The 10,509-nt window shown below is 64.4% G+C and overlaps 1 protein-coding gene and 2 long non-coding RNA genes across 7 annotated transcripts; 1 reads left to right on the forward strand and 2 right to left on the reverse strand.

Annotated features, from left to right (window-relative positions):
* Positions 1 to 1,237: 1,237 nt before the first annotated feature.
* On the forward strand, positions 1,238 to 4,059 carry LOC100604969. The gene is made up of 2 exons (XR_001114997.2): positions 1,238 to 1,363; positions 1,864 to 4,059. It is a non-coding gene; the product is annotated as an uncharacterized LOC100604969 (long non-coding RNA).
* Positions 4,060 to 5,846: 1,787 nt separating this feature from the next.
* Positions 5,847 to 8,824, reverse strand: RASSF7 (Ras association domain family member 7). 5 transcript variants are annotated; one of them, XM_003281301.4, is made up of 5 exons: positions 7,889 to 8,741; positions 7,006 to 7,703; positions 6,552 to 6,680; positions 6,391 to 6,473; positions 5,847 to 6,311 (listed from the first exon to the last, which is right to left on the reverse strand). In XM_003281301.4, the coding sequence occupies exons 1-5, from the start codon at positions 8,223 to 8,225 to the stop codon at positions 6,224 to 6,226; spliced, it is 1,335 nt and encodes a 444-aa protein (XP_003281349.3). In that variant the 5' UTR covers positions 8,226 to 8,741; the 3' UTR covers positions 5,847 to 6,223. The 5 variants fall into 5 exon arrangements, with proteins under 5 accessions (XP_003281349.3, XP_030657846.1, XP_030657845.1 ...); XM_030801986.1 differs by adding an exon at positions 8,748 to 8,824 and having other exon boundaries at positions 5,848 to 6,473; positions 7,889 to 8,019; XM_030801985.1 differs by lacking the exon at positions 6,391 to 6,473 and having other exon boundaries at positions 5,848 to 6,311.
* An 859-nt stretch (positions 8,825 to 9,683) lies between these two features.
* On the reverse strand, positions 9,684 to 10,412 carry LOC105739125. The gene is made up of 2 exons (XR_001114998.2): positions 10,107 to 10,412; positions 9,684 to 10,011 (listed from the first exon to the last, which is right to left on the reverse strand). It is a non-coding gene; the product is annotated as an uncharacterized LOC105739125 (long non-coding RNA).
* Positions 10,413 to 10,509: the final 97 nt, after the last annotated feature.

The raw sequence follows: 10,509 nt of genomic DNA on the forward strand, positions 1-10,509 counted from the left end.
TCATGTCTTGCTGACCATGTCTGAGAAACCCCAGACTCTGCATCTGAATTTTTGTCCCCAGCCTTCAAGCCCCTGAAGACATGGGCTGGTTCGGAAGCTCCCTGGGGCCCCAGCACTTCGCCGCCGGGGCTCGGGTTGGGGTACCGGGCAGGCTGCGGCCCAGGCCTGCGCGGATGCCGATGCAGGGAGGTCATGGGGCCAGTGGAGGACAAAGAGCAGGGCGGTGAGTTTAGGGCCAGGGAGCTGAGGGGAGACGGCCCGGGGCCGAGAACCACGGTGACAGTGCCAACGGGGGCCGGCGGCCAAATTTCCTTTGGCTGCCACTTTGGGGCCCCACCTCGGAGTCCGATACTTCCACGTCTGAAGCTGGCCCTGCGAGTCCTAACGAAGGTCAAACCGTCAAGGCTCCTTTGATTTTACACCTTTTCAGCGCACAGACAGGATTCTCTCGCCTCATCCCCTCAAAGACCGGCACAGGGCTGCGAGGACCCCCGAGCCCCGTGCGGCACCCCCGCCAATCTCCAGAGGCTTCCGCGGAGACAGAGAGCGCAGGAGGGACCCAGAGCCCCCAAGGGCGCCCCGTGGGGGTCGCCAGGCAAACCAGGCAGAGCCAGAGCCCCCTCCTCGCCAGCCGGACGGACCCGGGCGTCCTTTGGGGACCCCAGGCCGCCCGGGGGGTGGCGCGTGCGTCCCGAGGACGCCGTGTCCGGGCCCGCGCAGGCCCCTCCTGGGTCACGACCCAGGATACGTGCGCCTGGCGCCCAGCGGGTTCGGGGGGGCGGCCCGCGGGACGCGGGTGCGGGGCACGGAGGCGGCCGGGTAGTACCACCGCGCCGCGGGGAGAGGGGCAGCTCCCGGCCGGCCCTGCCGCCCAACGCACACCCGCGGGCGGAGGACCCGTCGCCAAGCTGCGCCCCACGCCCAGCCCGGAAGCCCCGCGAGCCTGGGCCATACCACCGCGCGGCGGGAGGAGGACCACCTCGGGCCGTACCACCCGCCCGGCCGGGGGAAGCGCCCTGGCCCCGCCGCGCCCTCGCAGCTGGCGCCCCGCAGGCCCCGCCCGGCAGGTGCCGCCCCTCCCCGGGTCGACGTGCAGAAAAGAACGCGCCGGCCTCGCCCGCGAAGGGCCGCGCGGCGGTGGGCGGGGCGTCGTGAACCCCCCTCGCGCCCACTGGCTGCGTTGCGGTAGGGCGGGCCCGGCTCGGCCGACCATTGGCTGAGGGGCCAGGTCATTTACATACGGGGCTGGGCGTGGAGCGGCGGGGCCCGGGGCTGGCCGGGCCGGGCCGGGGGCGAGAGGGTGCCCGCGGCCGCAGCTGAAGTTGGGCCGAGAGCTGGCGACGGCCCCGCGCCGGGGTCGCAGGTGACGCGCGAGGGATCCCAGGTTGGCGGGCGGGGCGCCCCTCAGAGGCCGCCCTCCCGCGGGGGCTGCGGGGGGTTCGGGCTGTGCAGGGGCGGCGGGGCTTGGACGCCCAAGTTGGAGGGGACGGGGGTGGGGTCGATCCCTCCGCCCGCCCACCCGGCAGTCCCTCCAGGCGCAGGGCAGCCCCTGCCCACCGCACACTGCGCTGCCCCAGACCCACTGTGCGTGTGACAGCGGCTGATCTGTGCCTGGGCAGCGCGACCCTCCTGGCCCCGTGACCCGGGTCTGGCGGGCAGGCGAGCGGCCACACGGAGACGCGAGGGCAGCTGGATACCGTGGGGAGGGGGTGTCCTATGGACGGGGTGTGCCTGTCTGGCCAGCAGGGACGGCGGGTGGGGGGAAGCGAAATCATTCGGGGGCTTTGCTGCCCTCCGCTTGCTGGGGCTGAGGCTGGGCCAGATACCCTCTTGGAGGGAACTTTCTTTTCCTTGTGTGTCCAGGGTCCCGGTGTGCGGAGTTCCTGTTGCCAAGCCGAAGGTGGCTCTGGGCAGGCACAGGTGTTGTGGTCATATCTTCAGCCAACAGGACCATCCTCCTGAGGGCCATCTCTGGGGACTTCCTACGGGAAGGGAGTGACAGATTTGGTGCTTCTGTGTGTTTCTGCCGCTTCAGTGGGGCCACTGCGGGAGACAGCGGGTGGCCCCTCCAGCAGCCTGTCTGCCGAGCCTGCCTTCTCAAGTCCACTGTGAAAATCAGGATCGGGGCGTGTCCGAGCCTACAGGCCCTGTCTCCCCTCCCCAGGCCTGCAGGAGTTGAGGGCTGCACCTGCTCGCTGGAGAGGGAGAGGCAGATTTAGTGGACGCCTGGCATGGACTCGGACTGGCCTTTGGAAGCTCTCTGTCCTGATGGGGTTGCCTGTCACCACTGCGAACTGAGGCTTGGCAGGACCTGCACCTGGGAAAGGCTGTGTGTGGTCTTGGGGTCCACACCTGCAGAGCTAACTTACTGCCAGACGGCGGCTTACTGTGGGCCACCCTCAGTGAACCGGGGTGTCCTCAGCCAGCCCTACAGAGCACTTCTGTGCTGGGGATGAGTAGGAACCCTGGGCGAGAAGGGTCCCAGCACTGCCTCTCGATACAGCCTGGCTCTGCCCTCTGCCCATACTTATACCAGGTGGGATCCCTGCCCTGCATCACCTGGGCATTGGCTGGGCTTGGGCCTGCCCTGCTGTGGAACTGGATGTTTTCAGGGAGCCCAGCCTTGCCTCATGTCAGCACAGTTCACAATATAGTTTTCAAAGTACAGTTTAAAACTCAAAAGTAAACTTTTCAGCAACTCAAAAGGTTTGCTGAGTGATCTGAAGCACTCTGGCCACTTTTTGGGGCCATGGGATTTGGTTCACCTGAAACAGCCAGTGAGAGGCCAGGCGCGGTGGCTCACGCCTGTAATCCCAACACTTTGGGAGGCAGAGGCGGGTGATGGCTCACTTGAGATCAGGAGTTCAAGACCAGCCTGGGAAACATGGTGAAACCTCATCTCTACTAAAAATACAAAAATTAGCTAGGCATGGTGGTGGGCACCTGTAATCCCAGCTACTTGGAAGGCTGAGGCAAGAGAATTGCTTGAACCTGGGAGGTGGAGGTTGCAGCGAGACGAGATTATGCCACTGCACTCCAGCCTGGATGACGAGAGACTCTGCGTCAAAAAAATAAAAAAATGAAACAGCCAGTGAGGAGGAAGGCTACCCCCCTTCCCCCCGCCAGAACATAGCTGCTGCTGGGACACCCTCTTGGTGGGGAAGAAGGCTGGTTAGCTTCATCAGAGCCAGCAGCAGCAGACCAGGGACGGGCACCTAGGCAGTGGCCTCAGAGGGAACAGGTGTTCCTCAGAAACAGACACAGGAACAGCGTGGCGCATGCTCTGCCAGCTCCATGCCCCCTTCCCATTGTGGGGCTGGGGTACGTAGGGCAGAGCTCATGACCCCCGGGAGGACATGGGGGTGGGCTCTGGATGGCACCTGGCATTGCCCCCTGCTGGCCTATGTGACGGTGCGGAGGGCTGGTCACAGAGATACGACCATCCCTCCAGAATGTGGGTGGGGGCTGTGGATGGAGGAGTAGGCCTCTCAGACCCCAGGCCTGCTGCCCAGGCACAACCCACTTGGCCTATGCATTCCAGGCTCCACCCCGTGTGACCCTGGGCTTAGCCCCTTCTGGGGCCACAGGTCAGGCAGGTCCAGGCCCCTAGGGACCTCCCAGGGACAGGCGGCTGTGAGCTAGGCAGACAGGAGTGAGGTCAGGTGGGGGTTCCAGCTTGCTGACACCAGCGTTTGGAGCCTCCCGCTGCTGCCTGGCTTCCCTGCATTCCCTGTTCCCTGCCTCAGGCAAGAAATAACTAAGCCGAGTTGCCTCTGCACAGTAGTGAGCTCCTGGTGGCCCCGGCCTCTGGGGAGCCCTGTGGATGGCTTCCTTGCCCAAGTTCAGGCCTTCTCGTTCCCTTTGTGTGCTCCAGAGAAAGGGGGCAGCACCAGATCCAGATCCAGGGCCAACCAAGAGGAAGCTGAGTCCATCCCAAACTCGCCCACTCTCAAAGCACAAAGACCCCATGATCTAGGGCAAGCTTGTCCAACTGTCGGCCCATGGAACAGCTTTGAATGCAGCCCAACACAAATCTGTAAATTTTCTTAAACATTGTGAGTTGTTTTTTGTTGCTGTTGTTTTTCTGAGACAGAGTCTCGATCTGTCGCCCAGGCTGGAGTTAGTGGCCCATTCTGGACTCACTGCAAGCTCCGCCTCCTGGGTTCACGCTATTCTCCTGCCTTAGCCTCCCGAGTAGCTGGGACTACAGGCACCCGCCAACACGCCTGGCTAATTTTTGTATTTTTAGTAGAGACGGGGTTTCACTGTGTTAGCCAGGATGGTCTCAATCTCCTGACCTCGTGATCTGCCCGCCTCGGCCTCCCAAAGTGCTGGGATTACAGGCGTGAGCCACCGCGCCCGGCCAACATTGTGAGCTTTTTTTTTATGATTTTTTTTTAAAGCTCATCAGCTGTCGTTAGTGTATTCCATGTGTGGCCCAAGACAATTCTTCCAATGTGGCCCAGGGAAGCCAAAAGATTGGACACCCCGATCTAGGGCATCCCTATCCTCTGCCTTCCCACGCATGGCTGTACCCAGGTGTAGGGGTCCTCCACATTCTGCTCAACACAAAAGATCTCTTCTCCAACCCCAACCATGGCCCCTGGAGCTGGGAGTGTATGGCTGACCATGAGGACCAGGAGAGGTGACAGCTAGCCCAAGGGCCCAGGCAGGGGCTGGGCTGTGGACACGATTTTTTTTTTATTTTGGAGACAGAGTCTTGCTCTGTCACCCAGGCTGGAGTGCAGTGGCATGATCTTGGCTCACTGCAACCTCTGCCTCCCAGGTTCAAGTGATTCTCCTGTCTCAGCCTCCCAAGTAACTGGGATTATAGGTGCATGCCACCATGCCCGGCTTTTTTTTTTTTTTTTTTTTTGACAGAGTCTTGCTCTGTAGCCCAGGCTGGAGTGCAGTGGCGGGATCTCGGCTCACTGCAAACTCCACCCACCCCCACCCACCCCACCCCCGGTTCATGTCATTCTCCTGCCTCAGCCTCCCGAGTAGCTGGGACTACAGGCACCCTCCACCACGCCCGGCTAATTTTTTGTATTTTTAGTAGAGACGGGGTTTCACTGTGTTAGCCAGGATGGTCTCGATCTCCTAACCTCATGATCCGCCTGCCTTGGCCTCCCAATGTGCTGGGATTACAGGCATGAGCCACTGCGCCCGGCCAATTTTTTTGTATTTTTAGTAGAAATGGGGTTTCATCATGTTGGCCAGGCTGGTCTCAAACTCCTGACCTCAGGTGATCCGCCCGCCTCAGCTTCCTAAAGTGCTGGGATTACAGGCGTGAGCCACCGTGCCGGCCCCTGCCCTGATTTCAAAGCTGCAAGCTCAGAGCAGACATTTCACACCCACCTGGGGAGGAGGAGGCAGCCCCTGCCCACTGGTACCCATGCCCTGCCTGGGGTAGTGAAGTGGCCTGGGCCTGGCTGATCTGAGCCTGGGATCCACCCCCACAAGTTCTCAGTAAACCTGACGGGCGGGTCTAGCTTGTCCTGGCATCCTCAGTTCCTGCCGCTGGCGGGGCACAGGCAACATGACAGGGAGTCAGGTGGGAGGGGGTCCAGACAAACACCCGGGACAGTCAGGCCAGGCTGAACCAGCAGGCCCACCAGGCTGGGGCCCTCACAGGGGAGCCCCTGGGGTTAGGTGAGGCAGAGCAGATGGAATGTGAGCCCAAGAAGCCCCAGCCCTGGGCCCTACTAAGCACCCTGAGGGACCCTATTCTCAGATACTGCAGCTGTGGCGAGCCCCAGGTGTCTCAGGGTACTGCTCAGTGGCACCCCGTGAAGGCTCAAGTTCAAGACCTCAGACCCTGCCCAGTGCAGCCTCCCCACACGCTCAAAGCCGCTTGGGGCAGTTTATTGAGGTTTTCACGTTGGGGAAGGGGAAGTGGCACACACAGGCTCTTGCTGTGTACACAGAGTGAAGGGCCTCTCCCGAAGGCAAGCACGTGCCCACAGCTTGAGCACAGTCCATGCATCTCCCGTCCCCAACAGGCAGTCGTGGTCTTTGGGGCCTGGCAAGTTCCGAGCTGGCTACGCCCCATGCTTCTCCAGGGTGCTGGCAGACCTGGCAAGGACTAGGGCAGTCCCCCACTGCACCCCCAGCTCCTGAGGCCAAACCCAGGGCTCCCCACTGCGTGGCGGAGGAGCCCTCTGTGGCTGCCGACTCTCCTTCTGTGGTCCAGGCAGCTGGTCTTGCAGCCCTCACTAGGCTGTCACAGAGCCTGGGGTTGGGCTGCCAGAGGACACCACTCTGGGGCAGGAGCTGCTGCTACCTCCAGGAGTTCTGCGTCATGGGGGCCACTGCGGGAGGACACAGGCTGAGGTGGCTGCAGCCACAGAAGGGCCCGGTGCCCCAGGGGGATGTGGGGCACAGACATACCCTCGGGGCCTAGGCTGGGCACCAGCATGGGACTCAGGGGGGGTGCCCAGGAGGGACTCCTCTCTGGCTGGAGGCAGAGGGCCCTGTGGGTTGGGAAGTCAGCTTGGAGTGGGGCTGGGCCAGGTCCTCACCTCCCAGCCTCCCCCCAGAACCACTCCGACCTGAGTGCCAGGAGGGCCCCTGTCAGGCCGTGGGGGCGGTGGCAGCGCAGCCCCGGTCTGCTGGATGAACTGCTGCAGGTTGCACTGACGGAGCTCCCGGTTCAGCTCCTCCAGCTCCTGAGCCTGAGCCTGGGGGCACATGGGACCCTCAGGAGGCACAGCCACTGGGCTCCACGGCCCTTGTATTCTGGAGGGAGCGCTGTCCCTGGTCGGGCCCTGTGACCCCCCAAATCTGCCCATGTCATGGGTGGGGGAGTGACAGGGGCTCAGGTCCGCGGGCTCACCTGCCTCCCGAGTCGGACCCTGTGACCCCTGTATCTGCCCATGTCAGGGGTGGGGCAGTGACAGGGGATCAGGTCCCCGGGCTCACCTGCCTCCCGAGTCGGACCCTGTGACCTCCGTATCTGCCCACGTCAGGGGTGGGGGAGTGACGGGATCAGGTCCCCAGGCTCACCTGCAAGGCTCGCTCTGCAGCCTCCAGGGCCCGGCTCACCAGAGCCAGGCTGCCCTGCACCTCCGCACTCTGCCGCTCTTGAATAGCCAGGTCGTTGCGCAGGCGCTCAGTGGCAGATGCCATAGGTGAGGGGGGCCCAGGGGCCTCCGCTGCCAGCTGCAGCTCAACCTCCAGGGCACGGGCCTGAGCGTCCAGGGCCTGCAGCCGGGCGGCATGCTCAGCAGTGGCCGCACTTAGTGCCTGCAGGCGTGCCTGTCCCTCTCGCTCCCGGGCCTGCTCCCGGCGCAGCTCTTGCTCCCAGAAGGCCTCGTGGCCCAGCTCCTCAGCATTCCTCTGCACTCTGAGCTCCAGGCCCCGCAGGTCTGTGCAGCAGCCTGGTGTGGGTGTCACAGGGGCTGCAGGCCCAGGGGGTGAGAGGCTGGAGGCTGGCCCGGGGGTCGGTGTTTTGCGGGGCTCACAGCCCAGCGCAGCCCGTGGCTTTGCAGGGAGGCTGGCACGAATTGGGCAGCGTTCCGGGGGTGGACAGCTGTCTGAGGAGGGCCTCCCAGCCAGGCTGGGCCCTGTGCGCCTCAGGACAAACTGGACATCACTGGCGAACTGTCCGCAGGTGGCCTGGGCGCCCACTGGACACTCTTCTGGCAGCAGCTGCCGCTCCTTCTCCCTGAGCCGCTGCACAAGCACAAAGCGGCCAGTCTGGCCTGGGAGGAAGAGGAGAAGGTCAGCCTATGTCCCCCGACTCTCTGTCCACCTGGCTTGAGGAGTTGGGGAGGACAAAAAGGGTCAGCAACCAGCCCCACTCTCCTTGGGGGAGACCATGGGGCTGGACCACCAAGTCCCACTTCAGCTCTACCTGCCCGGCCTGCCTGACCCCGAGAGAACTCACCTATTGCTTGGGCTAGTGCGATGACCACTTCCTGGCAGGTGGTCTGCTCCGAGACCCCACAAACCACACGCTGGATACCGTCCACCCACACCTTCAGCTCCATGGCCGCCAGCCCCAACAACATGCCTGTTCCGTGGGGAGGGCGCAGGCACAGGGTCAGGACCTGCCTACCCCTATCGCAGCCTGGTCCTCCTCTCCTCATTCTCCTGGCCTGCCCTAGAAACGGCTGGGCTGCCGCCCCTCCGCATGGGCCCCACCCTCCCGTGCCAGCCCCACCCGCCGGCCACACATTCCTGGGGTGGCGGCCCTCCGGAGCACGCATCCTCCCCCACTTCATCAGCTTCCTCTTGCCACGCTCGCACTCCCGGAACAAGGCGAATCATTAACCAGATCCAGGATTTCCTACCCGCCTCACCTGGCTCGGAGGACATTGCCCCCTCCCCGGGCGGCGCGGAGGCGCCCGCACAACAGGCCCCGCGGCCGCCGCCATGGGAACGCCCCACCCCGACCTGCTCAGGCCGCAGAGGCGCTCGGGGTCGGGACCCAGACCTCGACCCTACAGATGGAGCGGACTCCGGGTCTGAGCAGCCCCCGCCAGCCCGGGGAGCCCGGCCGCTGCTGCCTAATCGCTGCGCTCGCCCCGAAGGTCCCGGTCCCCGCCGCGGGCACGGATGCCCGCGCCGCGACCCCAGCCTGGCGGGAGCCAGGGCGTCTCCGCTCCACAGGGCGGGCGCAGGTGCGGCGCCGCCCCCGTCCTCCGTCCCGGCATCGCGGAAAACTCTCCCTAGTTAGAGTCGGCGTCCGGCCGGCTCGAGGCGCGCCCCGCGCTCGGAAGGCCCCGGCACCCGGCGCTGCTCACCTGGGCGCTCGCCAGCTTGGGGACCCGCTCAGGCGCCGCCGCAACCTGCCGCCCCCAGCGCCGCGGCGCGCCCCGGCCCCGCGCCCCCATTGGCCCGCGGTCCCCACGCCCCGCCCCCAGCACCCCTATTGGCTGCTCAGTGCGGGTGTTCCGCCCCCCTCCCCCGCGCCCATTGGCTGTCTCTGTCACGCCTCTCCCCGACCCATTGGCTCGTCGCCGCGCCCCGCCCCCCAGGATACAGGTGTGGGCGGGTCGGAGGGAGGGGCCGAGCCGCGTTTCCCGCCCCCACCTCCCCACTACTGCGAACAACGCGGAAACGCGGTGGCTGCGGCCCACGGGCAGGCGTCGGGGCAGGTGTCTGGCCCCGCTCCTGGGGCGACTTCCTCAGCAGCCTTCTAGTGTGGCTGGTTCCCGCCCAGGGAGGGTCTCTGGCTTGAGATCCCGCAACCCCCCCCTGCGTCCAGGGGCAGCGGGGCCAGCCCCTCCCCTCGCTTCCCGGGCCAGCCTTTGGGGCCTACCGCAGCGGCAGTAGCCTGGACGCGCAGGGGTCGCGGGGTCGTAGGGTCACCAGTCGCGGCGAGGGAGGTGGAGCCCTGCGGAGCTGGCGGGCGCAGAGCCCTGGTGCGGGAGGTGCCCGCTCAGGAGAAGGCCCGGACTCTGGGTGAGGCCCTTCTCCGGCACCTTCCTGCCCCTTTTGGACCCAGTGCCAGGCCTTGCGCACAGTGAAGCTGGCTGGAAGCCGCTCCTCCACCCCCTACCCTACTGTCCCGCCCATGGCCCCGCAGCCTCGCGGTCAGCTGTGTGGGCCATTGATTGCCTGTTCTGCCCAGCTCAGAAAGAGTTGTGGGCGTGGAAGGGCCTCCTGCCCGCCTGTCTCCTGTGCTCCGCTAGGGAGCCCTTACATAGCCGAAAGTTGCAGAGATGAAGGATGAAGGCTGGAATGATTGGGTCTTGTGGGTCAGGTCTGGGACCTCGCTTTTCTTCTGGAGCAGAGGGAATACTTGTCATGGTAATGGGGTGGCCCAGAGGGTGTGGAGATGGCTGGGAAAGGTGAGGCTTCAGTTTGGGGGTCAGGTAGGTGAGTGCTTGTCACTAAAGTCAAAGGAGCTGTGGGCTGGGCCTGGCGGTGGAGGCAGGTGCCTGTAGTCTCAGCAATTCAGGAGGCGGAAGTGGGAGGATCACTTGAGCCCAGGAATTCGAGGTTACCGTGAGCTGTCATCACACTAAAGCATTCCAGCCTGGACAGCGGAGCAAGACCCTGCCTCTAAAAAATTAATTATTAATTTAAAAACAGGCTGTGGGCAGGGGTGTACTATTGCCGGTTAGCCTTCAGCACAGTCCCCAGCTTGTCACTGTTACCTGTCTGCTTCCCCCACACACCCATGGCTATGCTGGGCTGGCTCACAGGCAGCAGTGCCCCCATATTTATCTCGCTGGCTGCCAGGCTAGGCAGGGGATTCTGGGGACTCCCTCAGGGTGTTGGCCACTAAGTGGTCCCCCCGCTAAGCTGAGCAGTGGCTCAGCCTCTCATGCCTCCTCCAGGCTGGGCTGGCCCAGAACTCACCCAGGGGCCCGGTCTGGGGTCTCCCTGGAGGCTCCTGGTAACAAACAGCCCCGCCCCTTCTGGCTGCTGGTATCCATGGCAACGGTATAGAGCCCTTCCCTCTCAGGCCTGCTTGGAGGTCCGGCCTCAGGTGAGTGCTGGTCGGGCCTCAGGTAAGGCCCTGAGCTGGGGGGACAAGAGAGAGAAAAAGGGACACCA

Source organism: Nomascus leucogenys, chromosome 21, assembly GCF_006542625.1.
Source record: "Nomascus leucogenys isolate Asia chromosome 21, Asia_NLE_v1, whole genome shotgun sequence".
In the NCBI taxonomy this organism is placed as follows: domain Eukaryota; kingdom Metazoa; phylum Chordata; class Mammalia; order Primates; family Hylobatidae; genus Nomascus; species Nomascus leucogenys.